The sequence below is a fragment of the Choristoneura fumiferana genome, chromosome 24 (genome assembly GCF_025370935.1).
Source record: "Choristoneura fumiferana chromosome 24, NRCan_CFum_1, whole genome shotgun sequence".
In the NCBI taxonomy this organism is placed as follows: Eukaryota; Metazoa; Arthropoda; class Insecta; order Lepidoptera; family Tortricidae; genus Choristoneura; species Choristoneura fumiferana.
In genome coordinates this window covers 14922006-14943783 of record NC_133495.1, presented here as the reverse complement: position 1 = coordinate 14943783, position 21778 = coordinate 14922006, and the positions used below count along the sequence as shown (strand labels likewise).

At 38.8% G+C, this 21778-nt stretch overlaps 1 protein-coding gene across 9 annotated transcripts in view; it reads right to left on the bottom strand.

Moving 5' to 3' along the window:
- The window catches only part of LOC141441431 (uncharacterized), a 75839-nt gene that overhangs the window by 6370 nt on the left and 47691 nt on the right, over positions 1-21778 (bottom strand). For 4 of the 9 annotated variants that reach the window (XM_074106165.1, XM_074106158.1, XM_074106166.1 and 1 more), the window contains 13 exons: positions 16236-16399; positions 15338-15458; positions 12922-13013; positions 10527-10652; positions 9862-9958; positions 9067-9263; positions 7303-7515; positions 6107-6277; positions 5573-5686; positions 4826-4955; positions 4088-4202; positions 1740-1862; positions 318-432 (listed from right to left, as the gene is read on the bottom strand). In XM_074106165.1, coding sequence (XP_073962266.1) covers positions 336-432; positions 1740-1862; positions 4088-4202; positions 4826-4955; positions 5573-5686; positions 6107-6277; positions 7303-7515; positions 9067-9263; positions 9862-9958; positions 10527-10652; positions 12922-13013; positions 15338-15458; positions 16236-16399 — 1760 coding nt within the window. In that variant the 3' untranslated portion in view covers positions 318-335. The remainder of the gene's footprint in view (positions 1-317; positions 433-1739; positions 1863-4087; positions 4203-4825; positions 4956-5572; positions 5687-6106; positions 6278-7302; positions 7516-9066; positions 9264-9861; positions 9959-10526; positions 10653-12921; positions 13014-15337; positions 15459-16235; positions 16400-21778) is intronic. The other 5 variants (XM_074106161.1, XM_074106159.1, XM_074106163.1 and 2 more) reach the window with 5 other exon arrangements.

Genomic DNA, 21778 nt, shown 5'->3' with positions numbered 1-21778 from the left:
AAAGCAAATAAATAAATATTTCATTTCATTTCATTTCATTTCATTTCATTTCATTTCATTTCATTTCATTTCATTTCAAGTGAGGACCGGGGCTACACGAGGGTATAATTTCCAGTTAATAGGCCCTTTACGCCCAGTTTAAGACTTGCAAGAAAAATCGTGCAAGTTGCATTACATTGCGCCGTTCGATTGACCACTACAAACTGGTTGGCTTTACGGCCCCGCAATGTAATGCAGTTAGCACGATTTTTCTTTCAGATTTTAAAGTAGGGCAGTTTTAAATAAATAAAAAAAAACAACAATTAGGTAAAACTTACGTGTATATACAAGAGCGGTCACCAGAGCCGCGGGCCCTCTCCGAAGCCGGCCTCGCGCGCCTTCCAGTACTCTCCCGTGAACACCCACGTCTCCTCGCCATCTTCCACCGATTTACTGTAAACAATCAGTAAACTACTTTTTCACACCTCTCCTTCAGAAAAGTAACATTTCCTCCCTGACGAGAGGGAGCAAAGTGCAACTTTTCTGTTCAAGGCTTTTCTAAGTGTTTAATTGCAAATGCCATTGCTTGAAGCTGATAATTTGTAAAGCCACGCCGTTTTCTATGCTGGTTGTTCTTTAATAATATTTAGATTTTTTTTTCAAGTTTCTTAATGCTTGGTGTGAAAAGTTGTATGAGCCACTCAGTGGCGTAGCTAGGTAACCTAGGGCCCTGGGGCAAATAAAAAAATGGGGCCCACTGCTATCAAAACCGGTAAGGTTTTTTGAAGTAAAATCATATACAAATACTTTAAAAATGCTAAGCAACTTTATCATCAGCTATAAAGCAGAATTTCGAGGGCCCCCTGAGCTTGAGGGCCCCGGGGCACTGCCCCGCCTAGCCCCTTGGTAGCTACGCCACTGGAGCCACTCGGGAGCAAAATTATTTTCATCTTTACGCATACGCTTAGGATTCTACTTTAGAATCCCTCACTACGCTCAGGATTCTATTGTAGAATCCTTCACTACATTCTGGATTCAATTTACGCCCTCGCCGTAAATACACCATTTTGCTCCCTTGTGACACAAATAACTATTTATCCTAATATTCCAACGGGATAGGGATAAAATCTCGAAATAACAACCGCTGGCCGTCATGAAATCTGGCATGATGTTTTCAATGCAATGTCAATGAAAACTACCTTTGACGACCGGATGGCTAAGTGGTTAGAGAACCTGACTACGAAGCTTGAGGTCCTGGGTTCGAATCCCGGCCGGGGCAGATATTTGTGTGAATAACACGAATGTTTGTTCTCGGGTCTTGGATGTTTAATATGTATTTAAGTATGTATTTATCTATATAAGTATGTTTATCCGTTGCCTAGTATCCATAGTACAAGCTTTGCTTAGTTTGGGACTAGGTCAATTGGTGTCAAGTGTCCCATAATATTTATTTATTTTTTATTTATTTACTACGATATAATTTTTGGAAAATCTCGGAATTTGAATTCAACTGTTGGATCTAATGATTTACGCGTGCGAAGCCGCGGGCAAAAACTAATCTTACTAGTATTATAAACGCGAAAGTTTGTATGGACGGACGGATGGATGTTTGTTACTCATTCACGCAAAAACTACTCAACGGATTTGCATGAAATCTGGCATACAGGTAATATACCCTGGATTAACATATAGGCTACCTTTTATCCCGAAATAATTCGAGTACTAATTCTGGGCAGACACTAGTGTTTAATGTTGTGTACCGGAACCAGGAGGCGCGGTGCTCGGCGCCGTCCCGGCGGCGCTCCCGCTGCGCCTGCTCCAGCTCCAGCTTGAACTGCTCGGCCGCGTCCACGTCGCCCTCCTCCAGGGCGCGCTGGTCCGGTCTGACAAACAAACACAATACCAGTTTATACAACTGTTGCATAATAAGGGGTCTTTAAGCTACGATATATAATGAGCTATCGACTTGTATATACTTGCGAGACAAAAGTTAAGGAAACAAGACAGTCACAATGGTAGTTTATACAGCCGTTGCATAATGAGGGTCTTAAAGTCGAAAACAGCGTTTATCTACACCCATATAGTAAATCCTCAATTATGCGTTCAACATTTCTATTATGAATCTGTATCGTAATGAGATTTCATACATCATTACAGCACGGCCGACCACGTGCAGCAGCAGGTCGTCGCGCGCGCAGCTCGTGGGGCAGACATACCTACCTAGTTCTCGTTAATACAGGTAATTCTCAATGGTTCTTGAACACATGATAGAGGATTTAATATATGGATATAGATAAAATATTGTATGCAACTGTACGTAATTAGGCCTTAAGACACTCATGTGACCCTATTATGAAACTCGGCTACGCCTCGTTTCATAAACCCACACTCGTGTTTTAAGGACCCCTATTACGATACAGTGCATAAGATACTATTATACAGCCGTTGCATAATGCGGGGTCTTAAAGTCAAAACAACGTTTACTACTATTTCAGTTACGAGGCTTGGTTGGTTATGATTGTAGAAGTCAGGGATCGCGAACCTTTATTAAGACTGCGATTTTTTTATGAAACCGTTATAACCTGGCTATGACGTACTTATCAATGATTTTTGACTTCGTAGTTGCATGGACGAAAACAAAACTATCAATAACATACAAGTACTCGATGATAGTAACGTATCCAAATTATTTTTCACTTCTCATGCTCGTAAAGTTGGTGTTTATGCTGGATCGAGGCGACATAAAATGACTTTTTATGCACTAGTGCATAAAATAAAATCTTCGTCTAAGACCAAGGTAATAGTGTCAACAGCCACAAACAAAGAAGTTTCTTTATATTTTTTAAATGCATTTTTAATTTATATAAAACTCAAAATCAATCAAAATAAATCACTAAAACTAAAAAAATATAATTATATAGTAATGCACGAAAAATAAAATTTACGTAGTAAGTGAACAATTGTTTTCACTGTTTGTTTCATTTCCTGGCCATCGAAGTGAAAAGCAGAGTGTAAAACTCGAGCATTAAACCTATTTTCCCCTCGACGGGGCTATATGAACGTCTTGGGTAAAATGGCTCGTTTTATGCTCTTGTTGTACAATCTACTATTGTCGCGCACATGCGAACAAATCAAAACATGACCCAGGGTGGAACCTTTGTACTACTAATATCATGTTGACATCTCATACTTTTGTCAAGGAAATCATAGTGAAATTTATTAAAAGGCATGATGTTTGTGTGTGTGCGTACAGTGGCGTGCCTAGGGTATCAGACTATGGCAAGCCGAGAGATATGTTTTAGTATCTTTTATCATTTAATGTAGGTAAATCCATCTTGTTGCCGCTTTACTCTTCAATATTTACTAGTCTGTGAAATACACAAGTCAGGAGTCTGTTTTTGGGACGCAATTGATACCTATCTTTATTTTCAATAGAACTTAATGTTAACCTTTTCACCGATTATTAATTCTTTTATACACTTGGAGTACACACAAGGGACAATTTGGTTCGTTTCCGAACTCGAGAACGAGTTCGGAAACGGGCACGGTCTCACAGGCACCGCACTTTACACCGCATGAAAACCAGAATTAGTACTTATTTATTTTTTGAAATGATTGCAACGCTACGCTACGGCCCACGGTTCGAAATAAACAATCATGAAGTTAGAAGTAATTCATCTCGCCCGCGCACTCGCGTTCCAACAAACCAAACGCAATAAACTTCACACCGTAAGCCAGATTCAAAATTGCAAAGAAAGTGCTATATATGCAGCTATACATAGAATAGATATTTGCAAAACTAACGTTTTCCTAAGTATGAAGGGAGAGTTTGGAAGCCCCGTAAAAGCCCACGAGAGCGAGCGAGATGTCACGCTATTTACAACGTACGCCACCGGTCACCGGTCACAATCAGCGCCACTGGCTTCTTTATAAGTATTTTACGTAAAATAAAGCGCGCTAAATTATTAAAGTGATTTTATTAGAACTTTTTTTTTCGTTTGCACGTTGTTCGGTTTATAAGGCAAGCCCGGCTTTTGGGCTTCTATGTAAGGATCGCCACTGTGTGTGTACCATTCGTTCGCCATAGGTATAGGTAGTAATGTCTCACCTCAGCCTGGTGTCGGTGTTAGGCAGTATTTCCCGCATGCCCGGCTCCAACTCGTTCAGTTCCATGGCGAACCGCGTGAAGCCGTAGTATAGCTCGTAGTCCGCTGGCATAGCGCCTGCCGAAGACAATGGTTAGTGATTTTTTAGGAAAAAGACGTCGTTCGGCTCGGCCGACGCGAAACGACGTTTACCGACGGGAAGACGTCTTTTTCGCTTTTATTGCGTGGGCATATAGTTATTTGTGTCACAAGGGAGCAAAATGGTGTATTTACGGCGAGGGCGTGCATTGAATCCAGAATGTAGCGAAGGATTCTGCAATAGAATCCTAAGCGTAGCGAGGGATTCTAATGTAGAATCCTGAGCGTAATGAGGGATTCAAGTGTTAACGTCCAAGATGAAAATAATTTTGTTCCCGAGTGGCTCATACTCGTACAACTTTTCACACCGAGCATTAAGAAACTTGAAAAAAATATTCTAAGTATTATTAAAGAACAACCAGCATAGAAAGCGTGGCTTTAAAATTACCAACTTCAAAAAATGGCATTTGCAATAAAACACTTCGAAAAGCCTTGAACAGAAAAATGCACTTTGCTCCCTCTCGTCAGGGAGGAAAAGTTACTTTACTGAAGGAGAGGTGTGAAAAAGCGTTTTTTGGTCGGCTTTAAAGCCGACACGGCGTCTTAGATGTGGGGAGACGTTTAGTTTCGCATTAATATTAGTGGTCAGGATGGTGTATTACCTGTCCGCCAGAGGGGCCGGTCCTGCGCGTGCAGCCCCTCGGACCAGCGGCCCTGCAGCCGCGCGCGCGCCGCCCCGCCCGACAGCACCGCGCCGCGCACCTCGTGCCGGTTGCCCGACCACGAACTCGCCTGGGAACACAATTATTATTTAAACACTAGCTGTTGCCCGCGGCTCCGCCCCCGTTGTTTTTTTTCTGTATTTTCTACCTTCTCCTGACAGTAATGAACACAACAAAAAAAGAATTAGCGAAATCGGACCAGTCGTTCCCGAGTTTTTGCGCTTAGCAACAAGTTTTGTGATTCATTTTTATTTATATGGATTAAAAAAATAATATAACCCGCCATCGGGCAGTCGGGTAAAAACACAGCAGCGGTTGTTGCTCTGATGCTGATGATGAACTCTGGTTGAGTTCGAAACGCGTCGGCGTAGTGTGGCGGTGTTGATATTTAGGTTTGTGTGATGTGTGTGTTGTTATAGCATGGAGGTTGAAGAGCTGCATAAATGAGATAGAGTTTGTATATCAATAAAAATTTAATGATTTTTTTTGGCAGTAAGTCAATACAAACATTGTAAATGAACTCTTTATAAGGAATCATAAGCACTTTTCTGCTGTACTGTAGAGCAAATGTTTTGATTTCGAATTTTGATATTTTTGCTTGCCAGCGTTTTGACTAGATATTCTTAGGATGTCAAATTGACTCCACTTACGACGATTTTATTTAAAGTCCGCCAACCAGTTTCGTACCTTGACGAAGTTCAGTTTGCAGGTGATATCGGTCCCGTGGTACGCGATATGCATATCTCCGTACTGGTCCACCCAGCGCTGACCCCCGAACAAGTTGTGCACGCACGTCGTCACCTGATAATTAAACATTACAAATGAGAGAGAGAGAGAGAGAGAGAAAATTAGTATAAATTGGGTCACTCAGCATACAAAAAAACATATGAATCGTCTTGTTAAGATTGGTTTTTTGGAATCTTTTTGTATTTTTCATTTCAATTCCAAATTTTTACTTTTACGGTCATCCCGTAAAACCTAAATTGAAAATACAAACTGAAATATAGATGCACAGAAAAACCAGCAGCGGTATAGCACGCGGTACGGAATACCGAGGACCTGGGTTCGATTCCCAGTGCATCTATATTTCAGTTTGTATTTTCAATTGTCTTGTTGTTTCAATCACGATCATCCATCATCATCCCAGCCTAGTTGTCCCACCACTGGGCACAAGATTCCTCTCAAAAGAAACATTATGATACATGATGATGACGGAGTTACCTTATTCCAGCTGTAGTGGTCCCCGGAGGGAGCCAGCCTCACGTGCACGCGGCCGGTGGGCTGGAACTCCATGGACTTGCCCCAGAACTTGGTCTTGATGCGGGCCTCCTGCCAGAACGTCCAGCGAGGGGACTCCGCGTGGCACGCCGATATCGGAGGGTGGTGCGAGACCTGATCACAACAAAAAAGTCAATTTCATGACCCAGCGGTCGCAATTTCAAGATTTTATCCGGAGCCCGATTCCATGGAAATATCTGGATAAAAAGTAGCCTACGTGATACTCCGCACGTCCAGCTATCTACATACCAAATTTCATCCAAATCTGTCAAGCCGTTTTAGCGTAAAGGAGTAACAAGCATACACGCACATTCACGGTTGTTTTTAATGCTACGTCGCCACGATGTTATTTGCGGGAATTCCCATGGGAATTGAGCAAAATCCCGGAATTTCAATTTAACTGCCAAATCTAATGGATTAGGTACCTACGCTACGCACACGAAGCCGCGGGAAAAGTCTTTTGAATTTCCACCACGGCAAAGATAAATTACACTAGCGACGAAATAAGTTTTAATACAAGCTTTTTTGCTGACTGTACTTTTTCCTGTCATCTAAACTGCATTTACTACCAAATTCCATGTTAGTGCCAATAAGTGTTGAGAAGTTCCGTCCTGCGGAGACGATCCTGACCAAACTACCAGGATGTCAATATCAGATTATTGAATTGTCACTAGATTTACATAAATATGCCAAATTTCAAATCAATCCGACAATCCGCAAGTGGGGTCAAATTTAGCTTGCAAGATTTGACCCAAATAAATAAACAAACAGAGCAAGCTATAAAGCTTGTATAGGTCTAGGGTCATCGTACTTTGTCGGATAAGTTCGTATTTATCTTGCTTTGACGACCGGATGGCCTAGTGGTTAGAGAACCTGACTACGAAGCTTGAGGTCCCGGGTTCGATCACCGGCCGGGGCAGAGATGTGTATGAATAATACGAATGTTTGTTCTCGGGTCTTGGATGTTTAATATGTATTTAAGTATGTATTTATCTATATAACTATGTTTATCCGTTGCCTAGTATCCATAGTACAAGCTTTGCTTAGTTTGAGACTAGGTCAATTGGTGTCAAGTGTCCATGATATTTATTTATTTATTTTGTTTAGCTTCAGTTCAGTAAGCTAGTTGAGTAACAAACCTGTTCTGCGATGAACCGGAAGTCCCTGTCAGGCCTGACGCACTCATACGTTTCCCCGAGCAGCGGGTTGAACGGCTTGGAGGCGGCACGGTGCGCAGACGCAGCGTACGCACTCACTGCGAACGCGGCGATCAGCGCCATGCGGTCGATCTCGTTACTGCATTCAGACGCCGCGTCGAGGAGCTCCGAGTATTCTAGCTCTTCGCAAAGACGCTGGAATTAACAATAAGGTGTTAAGAATTCTGCATTATAATATAACCCACATTAAAGCCGCATTTTGCAAGTTTCATTACTTTTCTGTAGTTGATTGATCAACTGTTGATCAAGTGTTGGAAGGGGTAGACCTAGGCGGACGTTTCGAGACCAAATCAGACCCGTCTTGAAAAAAGGCCAGGTCAAGAGTACCCTAAACCGAAGAGCATGTATGAAGGGAATAATGAAAGTGGACGAAGCGAAACAAGTATGTAAGGATCGTAGCAAGTGGAAACAAGTGGTCTCTGCCTACCCCTACGGGAAAGAGGCGTGATTATATGTATGTATGTGTATGTATTGATCAACTGAATTTATTGTCCCTCAATAGTGCGCATTGCGCAATGTAACGCAACTCGCATACAAGTTCTTGCATCGTCTAAATCAGGGTTTCTCAAACTTATGGCTCCACGTACCCCTGTTAAAGTTTTTAGACGACAGCGAACCCCTACCTCCCCCCCCCCTCACCAAAGAAAGTAATAAAACTGGCTGTTGGAGAAACTAAGTTTTTTTTAAATTTCAATCATCATGTTAATATAATGTATATTATTTATTTCAATAATAGGTAGCAAATATAGGTAAGAATCTAAGAATCGCCTTGCCAACGAAAATACAAACTGAAACAAATAACAACAAATAACAAACAAATTTGGAGTTGAAATAAAAAATACAAAAATACTCCAAAAACCAATCTTAATCATCTTGCCAGTCTTGCAGCCACCATTACGTAAACCTTGTTGCGAACCCCCTACCGTCGAATAGCGAACCCCTAGGGTTCGCGTACCCCACTTTGAGAAACCTTGGTCTAAATGAAGCTTAAGATGATTACTTATACGATTCAAGCGGAAAAACATTAATATTCGAAAAAAAAACTGTTTTATTTTGAGATAAATTCCTCACGTGACTCAACTTGGACTTGATACAAAACTTAAAAATAATTTTTTGGAGTGAAAATATTACAGTAGCCGTAATTGAGGGTAAATTATCATCATTATCATACAGGATTTTTTTAACCGACTTCAAAAAAAGGAGGAGGTTATCAATACGGTTGTATTTTTTTATGTTTGTTACCTCAGAATTACGTCATTTATGAACCGATTTGAAAAAAAATTCAAATGACCAGTATAGTTTATAGCTGATGTACTTAAACACAAGCGACTAAGAACTTGTTTATAACAATGACCAGTGACTGTATTGTCTAGCGCTCATATTCACCATCACTGTCTACCCTCATTCTACACCACGTGACAGAAAGAAGTCGCGAAAACTATTCTAATTTCAAGTGTGTTAGCGCCTATAGTGATACATCCCAATATTATATTACTGTTCAACAGTTTTACAGATTGGGCAAGGTAGGGATAGAGTGCAGAACTGCAGATAGCACAGGTGCAAATAGTGTACCATTTCACTCGCCTCCTAAAGATCCACCTTGCGGTGGGTTGTGGGAAACAGTCGTTAATGCTGCAAAGATTTTTATTACTGCAAGAGATGATAGAAGTGAGAAAGCGTACTTACCTGCAGCATATTAAGTGGTTCGTTGATAGTAACAGGCATTGAGATCTGGCTGAGGTCTTTCCCTATGTTCTTATACAGCAGGTTCCACAGACTGGGCGAGGCCGGCGTTGGTCGCGGGCAGGGTAGGCGCACTCGGCGAGGAGTTATCACTGCGGAGCCGTTCTGGAGTGGACGCGACGCTGGGATTACTGCTGACGCTGTAATGAGACATGAAACATACTTGTTGTTATTAAATATTGTTGATATTAAATACACCGCTACTATGGCACTAGGTGCAAAAATTATCAAGCATACTTCAGTGGTTTCATTGCCAAGCCTCGTCATCTTAAATACACCCACTTTGATGGCCGGGAAAATAACCACGAAAATGTACCTACATGCGTTGAGAAAATCTCCACTACGTACATTTAAAGCATGAATGTAAAAGCAGAAGTATAAGCAGAAGGATTTCATAACAGAGAGAACAAAGATACGCCATAAATTATTGTACCTAACAATATTAACCCAGTTTTCTTCCGACCGATAACAAAACAACAGGGAATAACAAAAGCTCAATTACTAATGCCAATTTATCTTACCAATTTATTTTAATAACGCGTAAAATAACAGAGAGTTTTATTAATTTCATTTTGACAATAATGAGCTCCTGCTAACATAGCTTTTTTTGGACTTTCAACTTATGAATATTAAATTCAGTGCAACATAGTTACAAAGTAAAGAGCAAACGGAAAGCCTTGCGAAGAGTCTTTGAGGCATATTGAAATTAAAAAGCTACAACACATATAACAGACTCACTCGCACCGTCTGAGTTGTCGGAGCTGGCGGAACCTTCCTCGCTGCTCAGAGACCCTGCCTCTGATGACGAGTCGCCATCTAGTTCTATCACGCCCGCCTGAAACACAATACAGTAAAAGTACCTACTCGAAGTCATGGCACAGCTGGAGAGTTACTTGCATAAAAATAGAGTATTTGATATCTGTACGGGATACGTACAACAACATTGATTTGATAATTGATACTTGATAGAAACACTGATAACTGTACATGATTTTATTGATAACCAAGGTACAAATGTACTATCTAGGAGCACGTATAAACGTAGACTGAATGATATTAGGTACAATTAATGTGCATACTGCAATAAAGAAATGAATGAATTATGAATAGTACTGACGCTTGGAATGTGCGATGCTTGTATAGTACAATATCATTACCTACTAATTTCAGAACACAACTTAAGAAAAACATTTTATTTCAGGCCTGAATATAAGATTAATTTCCAATTAACCACTTACTGATAGATAGCGACATACGAGTGTAAAACTCGAGTATAAATAAAACCCATTTTGCCCGCGTCGTGTCTATTCACCTCACCGGCTCGAGTGGCTTTTTGAGTCTCGGGTATAATGGCTAGTTTTACGCTCTCATTGAATCTACTATTATAGAATGATAATAAATACCTCATCAGTAGCGATGATCTCGGCAGGCTTTAGATCGTCGTCGTGCTCCTCCGCGTCGAAGAACTCTGAGGCCGACACGCACGAGCTGCTGTAGCTTAGCGACTGCGGGAACTGGCGGGCTGCCTGCTGTACCCAACAAAGTCTTAAAGAACTCTACTCATTATACCGTATCGTACCGTGACTGTAATAGGAACGTGTGAGGCAAAAATACAATAAAGATTGGCTATAACTATTATTATCTGTATTTTCATTAAAAATAGTTTATATGAAGTTGTTTTGCAGGTGGTAGGACCTTGTGCAAGGTCCGCCCGGATTGCTACCACCATCTTGCTCGCTAATCCTGCCGTGAAGCAGCAGTGCTTGCACTGTTGTGTTTCGGCGTGGAGAGTAAGACAGCCGGTGAAATGACTGGCACCTGAGGTATTCCATCTTAGGCCTCTAGGTTGGCAACGCATCTGCAATACCCCTGGCGTTGCAGATGTTTATGGGCGGTGGTGATCTCTTACCATCAGGAGACCCACTTGCTCGTTTGCCATCCAGACGAATAAAAAAAAAAGTGACTTAATAAAGAGTTTTTTTTCTTCATAATTTTGACTTGTTTACTCAAACGAGAAAAATATCTTGCTAATTTTAAGAGTATACAGTCGTAGAATTGGTTTTGTTGCCTCCATTACAATTTTCTCGCAAGAGAATCGGTAAAACGATCAGCTCAAAACTTTTGGACATGGATAGCTGACGTTTTCAAAATTGCAAAACTCTTTTACGAAAGTGAAGTCACACTAATTTTATTTAGCTCGATACGTATATGAGCAACAGTCATGCTTAAAAGTAGCTTAACTCCTTAATATTTGCTCAACTTTATCTTTAAGTAGTATAAATTGATAACCAGACGGCGCTGCCCGACTCGGGCACAACGGCTGCGTTCAGCGTAACGCGTAGGGCTGTGTTGCACGACACGACACGGTGACCGTCTAAAATGGTCTCGCCGGAAGACCAGCGCTGGCTCCACCAAAGGAGTCCGCATTTTATGCTGAGACGGGACCATTTCGGGCGCATATATATAAGTATTTTTTTTTAAATTATTTTTGTATTTTGTAATGTCATTTTATTTTATTTCACTTTATTATTATTATGTTTTTGTTCTGTATCTATTATTTATATGTGTGTGTCCCGAATAAATCTTTTCATTTTCATTTTTCATTTCATTTTCATAAATTGAAGTCGCTTCCCGAAGTCTACTACTTAGGTACTCAACGGATTTTAATACCGTTGTGGTAAGAGAGCTAAAAAACTAAAGTGCACCTGATTACCTAGATAACTTTTTCAAAATTAAACTCTTGCCAAACCGGGACCAGTTCCAGAGTTGTTGTTTATCGTGACAAAGTAAAATACAATACAATACAATGACTCTTTATTGTATACCAGAAATAGTAAGCGATACAGAAAACAGGTACACAGAGAGAAAATTACAAGGCTAGCAATAGGCGACCTTATCGCTTAAGAGCGATCTCTTCCAGGCAACCTTTACTACTTTAAGTACTAAGGGATTAAGCTACTTTTGAGCTTAACTGTGCGTGTCAAAATTACTGCGGGTAGTGCCACGAGAGTTGAAGTGAATGATTTGATTCCACACAGAGCTACAAAAATAACTGGTTGCACAAAAGGGGAATGAATTAAATGAATGAGTAAATGTCAAAATCCTGCTGTCATTACACGACATGTTCATGTGTGCGTGAGATTCGATTTGTAGCATTCGAACATGGCGGATGTAGACAATATCTAATATTGCTATTTCTGTTTGTTTGGCTAGTTGAAGTATAATTTTGACAGTGTTTTATGCGGCGATTAACCTTAACTGTGAACAGTGATCACAAAATTCTATATTGCTCTCGTGTCTGACATTTTTTAATGCGCAAGTGGTCTCCACGTGGTTTCTGGAATTTTACTATCAAGTTGCAAAAACCACAACCACCGTACAACGTGCCTCTCAAAGAGAGTTTACTTTGACACTGGCGAAATTGTCCTATTAATTAGGACAGAAAAGCCATATTTTAAAAGAGAAGAAGAAGATTATAGATAGTTACCCTCCTGCGGGTGCCGGCGCTAGCCGAAGCAATCATTGTACTTACTAGATCACTGTGTAAATCTACCTTCTTTATACAATTCATTCGCATTTCGCACCCGTTTGCTTTGTTATGTTGTTTTTTTTTATTTATTGTCATGTGTTGCTTGCTCTAAGTCTAATATTAATGCAAATTGTATAAATATTCTCATATAAGTGAATTTAATGTAATTCTTTTGAGAATAAAGTATCTTTAATCCGAAGATGTGTGCGTGACCTCAACTCTGGTGGCACGTGGGTGGCACTACCTATACCTACTACAGTTGTACTCACCGGATCCGAGTTGTTCCCGACGGAAGACAGCTCGGCGAGGTCGGACGCGTCGTGGATTCGTGACAGGCGCGAGCGCAGTTCTACATTCAACACTTAACCCGTCATTATTTTACGCTTTCGCTGAGCACGGATAGCATGTAATGCTAGGACTTTGCTTTGATTACATCATCATCCCAGCCTATATACGTCCCACTGCAGGGCACAGGCCTCCCCTCAGAATGAGAGGGCTTGGGCAGTAGTTCCCACGCGGGCCCAGTGCGGATTGGGAACTTCGCACGCACCATTGAATCGCTTCGCAGGTTTGTTCACCGTAAAGCTCGTGGTAAATTTCAAATGTAATTCCGCACATGAATTTCGAAAAACTCAGAGGTGCGAGCCGGGGTTTGAACCCACGATCCTCTGCTTGAGAGGCCATACTTAGGTCAAACCACTCGGCCATCACGGCTTCTTTGATTACATGCATACAGCCAACCAATTTGGTTTCTAGGTTACCAGAGAACCATCAAAATCAAAAAGCTTATTGCATAAGTGTGCTGCAACTGGCTCTTTTACAATACCAGCCCTTTCGGAAATACCAACAATGCCAAAAATAATGTGCCGCAAGGAACTGGGCAGAAGGTTTTTTTTTTTCAAAATAAAATAAATTAGAAATAAATAATTAGATAAAAAAAATATTAATATTCCGTAGGTACATCTATGTAATATTGTAACGTTATGCTAGTTTCGTTCCATTGCCGGGCCGCGCGGCTATGATATTATAGGTTTTCGATCATCAACGGCAATGTACCGCAACGTGCAATATATTTCTTGTACAGTCGAGTTCATAAGCTTGTGAGCAAAAATTTGATCAAATATATCTGAACACGACTCTATTGTTAACGGCGTAGAATCGTGTTCAGATATTTTAGTAGAACGCATTCCCGAAAACACTTGAGCTAGAAACTTGAGATTTGGCAGACAGTTAGTTTCCGATAATAAGGGGCTGTTTCACCATCCATTGATTAGCGTTAACCGACGGTTAAATGTGATGCCGTCTCCGTCTATTCGAACAAAACAAATAGAGACGGCATCACACCTAACCGCCAGTTAACACTAACCAATGGATGGTGAAACAGCCCCTTAGCATTCTAGAAGTGTTATTACACTACAATAGGCTGAGATGTGCGAAGATGTGTTTGTCATGAACTAATAGAAACGCTTCATATACCTAATCTCGCTCCGCTGAGCTGTTTCCACTAGAGCTGCGCTAAGCGAGGATAAGGAAATGAATCGCTTTTTTTGGTTCACAACAAACATATTTCTAGTGGAATTCCCGGTGAGATATAGCCTTACGAGCGTTTATACCTGCTGAGCTGACAACGTTGCATTTTTGATAGTTTTTCTGGATTATTTCATAAAAATTGAATGAAAATTAAAAATGTGGTCTGATAGAAGTCTTCTTAATATATAAGTTATGTGTCTACTCCGATAATTATTCGTGATAGAGTTTTATTTTCTTTAAAAACCGTTAATAAACATTTGTTTGTTTTTAAAGAATATAAAAGTCTATCACGAATAATCATTGGAGTAGACACATTAACTTATATATTAATTAAAAAGAGTTCTATCAGACCACATTTTTAATTTTCATTTCATGGAATAATCGAGAAAAACTAGCAAAAATGCAAGCTCAGCAAGTATAAACGCTCTTGATGGCCTTATCGCACTTGCGAGTTTTAAGCGTGTTTTCTATACACATATTAGTCGCAGCGAACTCGTTGCGTGATCGCCTTCATACGCTCGCTACTCGCAAATGTGATAAGCAAGGAGCGGAATTTCTCATAGCAAAAATCAAACATCAAAGGGATTGAACATAAGTTTTATCGACTGTTCCAGTTATCGATGTTATCGAATCGACTCTTCTTGTTATCGCCTTGTAACAATATTCTGTAACATTTGACCTCTTTGATAAGCGACTTTCATCTCCATAATAAAATAAAATAAATCGCGTCAACGTTACATATTATGACATATATGTCGCTTGAGTTTTTCATAGTCATTCCCGTGTTATTAAAATGGTTAATACTAAAAGAAAAACGATTGACAAATGGATTTAAAACATCCCTTACTTATTTAGAATGAAGATTCTTCAACGCTATACTGCTTTAAATGTAAAGTTAATTTAAAGCAGCTCTAGCTTTTAATTGTAACTTACTTAAAAAGCGCTATTTTAAAAGTACCTACTATTTCCTGTTTTATTAATCAGTGAAATATTTATCGATAGTCGATAAAACTTATGTTCAATTCCTTTGACGTTTGATTTTTGCTATGAGAAATTCCGCTCCTTGGTGATACCTATAAGGGCCTAAGTCTACCATCAGCCCTGTCTACGGGCGGGTCTGTAGCTATGCTAAGGTGCGCTAAGGGTCTGGCTCACCGGAATTCTGCTGCAGCGCGGAGCTGAGGTTGGTCCGCAGAGCGGCCACGACGGAGCCCCCGGGCGCCGCCGCCGGCTCCGCGGCCTCCATCGCCGCGCGCAAACGTCCGCGCTCGCATACCTGATAAAAAGGTCCTAATTATAAGGTAGGTACTAAGTCCAGACATTTTCAACCGTTGTACCGCGTATATTTTCAGTTTATGGAGTTTATGGAGCACCGCCAACTTAACTTGAGCCTGACATTGTCAATTTAAAGTTCAATATCTCAAAAACATATGAACCGATTTTGATGAAACTTAGCTAAGAACCTTTTCGGTTAAACTATACTTCATTTAATTTAGAATTGGAGGCCACAGCAACATTGTGTTGCGGCTCGTGAACTGTAATCTCTTTACAATTTGTACTAGAATAACAATTGACGACATGCAAATAAAGTGGCATTAAAACAATTTTATTTTGCAGCTCCCAGACTATTGTACTGGACTATTTGCTAGGTAAGAAATAGTTGACCAGACGCAATACAATGTTGCTGTGGCCTCCAATTCTAAATTAAATGAAGTATATATAGCTTTCGATAAAAAACCGCTTTAGAAAGAGGTCCTCTTTTTGAGTCGGGGGTTAAAAAGAGGGGTGTTATAAGTTGACGCTAACGTGTGTCTCTCTGTCGGTCTGTATGTGCCTGTCATCTTAGCTCTCAAACGGATGGACCGAATTCGATGCGCTTTCTTTACGTGAAAACAGGTTTCTTGTAGTTGTTCTTAGCTGATTCATTAAAATCTGTTCAGCCGTTTTTGAGATATTGAACTTTGAAATGACAGTTTCGGGGCCTTTCCAACTTCTATAAGTTGTTTAGGTGTGTCGGAGGTTAAAAAGATACGTAAAACATTAACAGTCTCACCAAAGTAGACACGATAGTCTTCAAGCTGGCCACCAAGTCTTTGGCGAGGACAGTGAAGTCCTCCCTCAGCTGATGGTCGGGAGTCAGGCTGGTCAGCGACGTCGGGCCTCCCGTGGCCAGAGCCTCTGCACCAGGCAAGGACTGCGGTCTCGCTGCCGCACATGCTGTAAGTTAAAACCATCTTAGCGTTTTATTTTGTGGAGCCCGTGCCACAGATAAGTTTTAGTTTTCTTTTTAATATGGCGCTGTCTATTGGAGGACTATATGGCCAGTGGCTAGGTTGTTGCCGTTGTACGTTTTATTTGTGTCACAGATAAGATAATACCTACTTCTGTTACAGATTCGACATTTGATGTTTGACAGTTCCTATTTTTTTGGAGATTATGGCTTGGTAATGAGAACTTTAAGCCACGACAGCCGCCATATTGGTGTCTTCCCAGTATACGGTATTTGACAACTTCTGAATTTGGTATATCTTAATATTATTATGAAAATATAGATGTACAGACAGTGTTTAGCGAAGAGAAAACTTAAATCGGTTGAAAATTGGATTTAGTGTTTGAAAAATCTATATACCTGTCTCTTTCTCAAACGCTTTTCTCTATGCAGCAAGTATGGCGGTACTGGCGTGTGACGTCACATGCCAGTATGTCTTTCTCTGTCTAATCTTGAATTTCAAACCTTTATAACTTTGTTATTTGTATAGGTAGCTTAAAAATTGTTTTTCTATTCGATAACGGGCATTGTGTAGTTTTAATTTATAACACATTTACAAAATAGTCAAATACCGTATTTCTACTAATTCGTGGTTATTTCATACGCATTCTTACATTCAGGTTCCGTGGAATAACCCACGCGTAAATTCTAAAGAACTCTAATCTTACGTAGACGTCTACAAATATTTTCTAGTGTGACATTAGTTCTCAATCGGGCCTAACGTTTATTATGAATTCAATAATTCTGAACAATTAATGGATTCAGAGAAAAAAAAGAGTTATGGCAAAGAAAACATTATGTATACTTTCATTACATTACATTACATTGACTTTCAACAATTATGAGAGCCAATATGGACCCGTTTGAATTTTTAGTCCTGTATCTGATAATATTTTTGGTGACTACCTACTATTTACTATCACTCCATGCAAGTGGAAAATCGTCCATATACTATATATACTAACTACTCTATATATTAACTACAAACTCTGACATGTAATTACTTTATTTTGATTTTGATTGATTGTGATTATGTAATTTCAAATATTGTGTCTTGTTAATATGAAGCCTTGAGTTTTGAAATAAATATTATTATTATTATTATATTATTACTTGAATTGACCATTTTGAATTTGGACCAAAATGACAGTAAATCCTACGAATACCTGGGTGGATAACTACATAATTTTTAGTCTGGTCAGCAGTAAAATTATATAAAGCATCCATAATAGGTAGTCATATATGTATTTATACTGATTCTTATCTACATCGTGTTGTTTTTGATTTCCGTTAACTTTTAAGGGAACATTCAAATACTTACAGTTAATTTCTATATAACATTAGTGGCCTAACTCTTACTTTTAAAAAGATAATGTAGTAAAACAGCGGAAAATATTCTGAAGTTAATGGAAATTAGCCCTCTTGTTCTAAGAGGAGGCCTGTGCCCAGCAGTGGGACGTATATAGGCTGGGATGATGATGATGATGAATGGAAATTTCACAGATTGTTTGTTGAGGACCCTATTCTAAGTTTGGGGAGCAAAAACGCGTTTTTTTTTCAGGTTTTGCTTAATCTTTTAAATTACGCACATTTTGTGTCCACATGGTACAATAAAGTTGACGAGTATTTACACTTTCTAAAAGTAATTGATGAACCTGGACCTTCAAAATTACTGATCCATATTTAATTATTATGTACAAAAAATAGTTTTTTTCATTTAACCTAAGACTTAACTGCCGGGGAGTTTCTATCAATGAACTGTGCCATCTGTGGAAGTTAACGGAAATCAACAACAACACGGTATATAAAGGCTTTATAAAGTTCAAGTACCAAACTATACTAGCGTTACATATTTGAAACTTATATATATTTATGTAGTAGTTTTTTACCAGCAAAAACCAGATAAATATTTATATTTTTTAATTTAAGCTTATTGAGAAAATATCTACGCAATAACTTGATATGGTAAAGGCACTAAGGAAATCATAAGTAAAGCATTTTTTAGAAATCATATCTGATACTGAGATGATGATAGCGTCTGGAAAATCACGTTTCAATCTAATCAATGAAGATAGCACAAAGCATCAAAATAAAAACATGCAGGATATAATGTTGCTCGAGTGACTAATGAATGCTCATTATACTATGTGCGTGTTGAGCAAGTTGTAACGAAGATACATTTAGTATTTTTCTTGCCAGTATAAGCATTGTGTATTTACAATCTCGATGTATAAATGTAAACTCTAACTGTACATACAAATTCTGCTGATTATACAGCTCCTATTCTTTTTTAATATAGTATGTAGGTATGTTAATCCATACTTCCATACTTAATAATTATTATAAATGCGAAAGTGTGTGTGTTTGTATGTTTGTCGTCTTTCACGTCGAAACGGAGCGATGGATCGACGTGATTTTTGGCTTAGAGATAGTTTATCCAGAGGGTGACATAGGCTAGTTTTTATACCGGAAAATGTACAGTTCCCGAGGGAACAGCGCGCGATAACCCAATTCCACGCGGGCGAAGCCGCGGTTAAAAGCAAGTACTTGAATAATGTAAATTTACTATAATTTTTTCGTAACTATAAGAATGTATTTTACTAAGATATATTTCATCTTAGTCTGATACGTCATTATTACTATCTCGCTCCTTTTCTGTCTCATGACATGACATAATTTATCTCGTCTCGTTGGCTTTAGTTTACATCTACAAAAACCTTTGACACATCTTTAATAATGCTATGACAAAAATGACATAAATTTATTCTCAAATGTACTAGATAGTTCAGGTCTTAAATTGGTTACAGTATACGCTGCTAAATACTTGATGATGATGATGTGATCCTGTTATCCCTCATTAGGGACACAGGGCTCGCAAAAGAGTATCATTAAATACGTACGTTAAATCAAATTTAAATAATATTCTATTGTTTACCTGTTCTACAATCTATAGGCAGTGCTTTGCTCTAATCATAATCACCTACATTCGATCTACGGCTAATTATATAATGTATGCAATACCTTGCACGCAATGGCGAGATGCTACCGAGTTGGCTGCAATGGAAGACCGGAGACCTAAATGTTAGCAATGTTTCTAGTATTTTACATACATACACAATGTTTAAAGATAGTTCTTCGTATTCTTCCGTATACGGACAAAAAGTGACTTTTCCAAATTAATTTTCATTAAATATTCAATAAAGATATTCCCATTTACAGGTGGCAGTGGGTGCGCGGTTACGAAACTTAAAATTATCAACACACTATTTTTCATCATTATTTTGATTTCCACAAACACTAAACAACTTTCGCTGCAAAATGTACTTCAAGTCCCAAAAGTAATTACCACTATTTTTTTAGACCCTTGTTCTAAGAAGTTAAGGATTCAAATCTCTTATTTTGTAGTCCTGGAATAATGTGCCTTTACAATAGTGAAAAACACTAGATTAAAGGCTAGGCATGGAATGTGCTGTTCTTGGACTAATAAGTTTTCCTCTACATAATATACAGACCTCATGATATACCAATACGATTTACATTTCTATTTTATTTCATTTTGCAAACCGATAACTTTAGCCAAATTTTGTTTACAGTGAATTCCCCAAAAACATGACAAAGGTTAAATACATAACCGCATTGAAACAAAAAAATCACTCACTTATACTCTGTTCTTCACATTCCCTTAAAATTTTAAATACATAATCACAAATAATTCTCGCAAAGGGCATTATAAAGCCAGGATCACCACCACTGTCACTTGACATTATAACTAATCCACCAGTATTTTAAACAATACAATTTCTTCACTAGAGCGTCTACAGCTGCTAATCACTGATGCAAAACAATAAATAAAACATAAAGTGTAACGCTAGCCGCTATAAACTGCAAGCCCGATGCGAATAGCGACTTTAGCTTCAATAAATAGAATTAAATTTAGGTTGGCGTCTTGAAGCAAGATTAGCAGATTAAACTAGAGGTGCACCATGGTCAAACGGCTTGGAAATTCGGCAGTATGAATATTAAGATAAAACCATTTTAAAGCCGACAACGGATCAATCCGTCAATGCATACGTCCTCTTAAATCTCATTCGCGCGTTTGTGTAATTCAGACATTTAAATTTGGAACACTAAAAAAAAATTGGTGAACGCGGAGTGAGATAGTTAGATGAGATCATTTTCCTTACGCGCTATGAGTCTCGTAGTGGCACTCGTATAGGTATAAAAGAAATACAACAGGTTTACTTTTCTTGCGTAGGCGTAAACAACTTTATATTTTCTGGTTCATCTTTTTTACTTTAAAGTTGATCCAATCTAACAGTAGCGTAATTAAATATCTAAGATTAAATTTCTTCGGCGAAGCGTTAAAAATATATATTTGTTGCTCAATCGATTTACTTGGACGAAAAAAATAGCAAAACTCGGCACTCTTCTCCTTGCTCTAGTAAAAAGTAACTATTGTGTAGTGTTAAAGTTTAAAATCGTTTGCGTCCTGATATTCAGATTGACAAATGTGATAAGTTATCTATATCGTGGATAAGAAGAAGATAACATGATCAAGGTCTTGTTTATTAGTGACTTCATCTCCTCATTCATAATCATGATGACATGGTTTATTAAAAACAGGAACGGTGCGTTTTTGACATAGACTCGTAACTTTTTATTAACACCGAATAGTTTTTAGTGAAAAAAAAAAGCCAAAGTATACATAAAAATTTAAATTGTGTAAATGGGCATTCCAAACAAATGTTTACATTAAGTTTACAAGTGATGTATCTTTTTCAATTCGTATGTACTAACAAAATCGTGCACTCAATGTCAAGCATAGACCAATGAGCATTTATGAGCAAGGGCCAGGCTGTAGAGAAGACACCCACTAGAATAAACGTTACACGCCGTGAGGTAAACTATATGAACTTTTGACGCACAAGTTGATATGATAATTATAGAGAAACAAAATAGGTACTGTAAAAGTTGTGTATTTAGGTACTTTACGCGTCAGTGAGGTATAGAATTCCGCCCACGTCGTTTAGCGTAGAACTTTGGGGTTATTTTCCCTATTGGCACTGATTATGAACTGTTTCGGATAATTCGTTATTCGGAATTCCTGATTTAAAAGTGTTTCTATGTGTAATACTTTGTGTGAAGTGACACAAATTCTAAATAAAACTTGTGAGGTGGAACTGAGCCTTTATTCTATGCATAACTGTTTAAGGGTGCTTCCTTATGTGGTGGTACGGTATAAGCATAGTACAGAATGCTTGGTAAAAAAAAATCTGATTGAAAGTCTAACTGCTGCTAGCCAATGAGGGCTATCGTTTTTTGTCTCA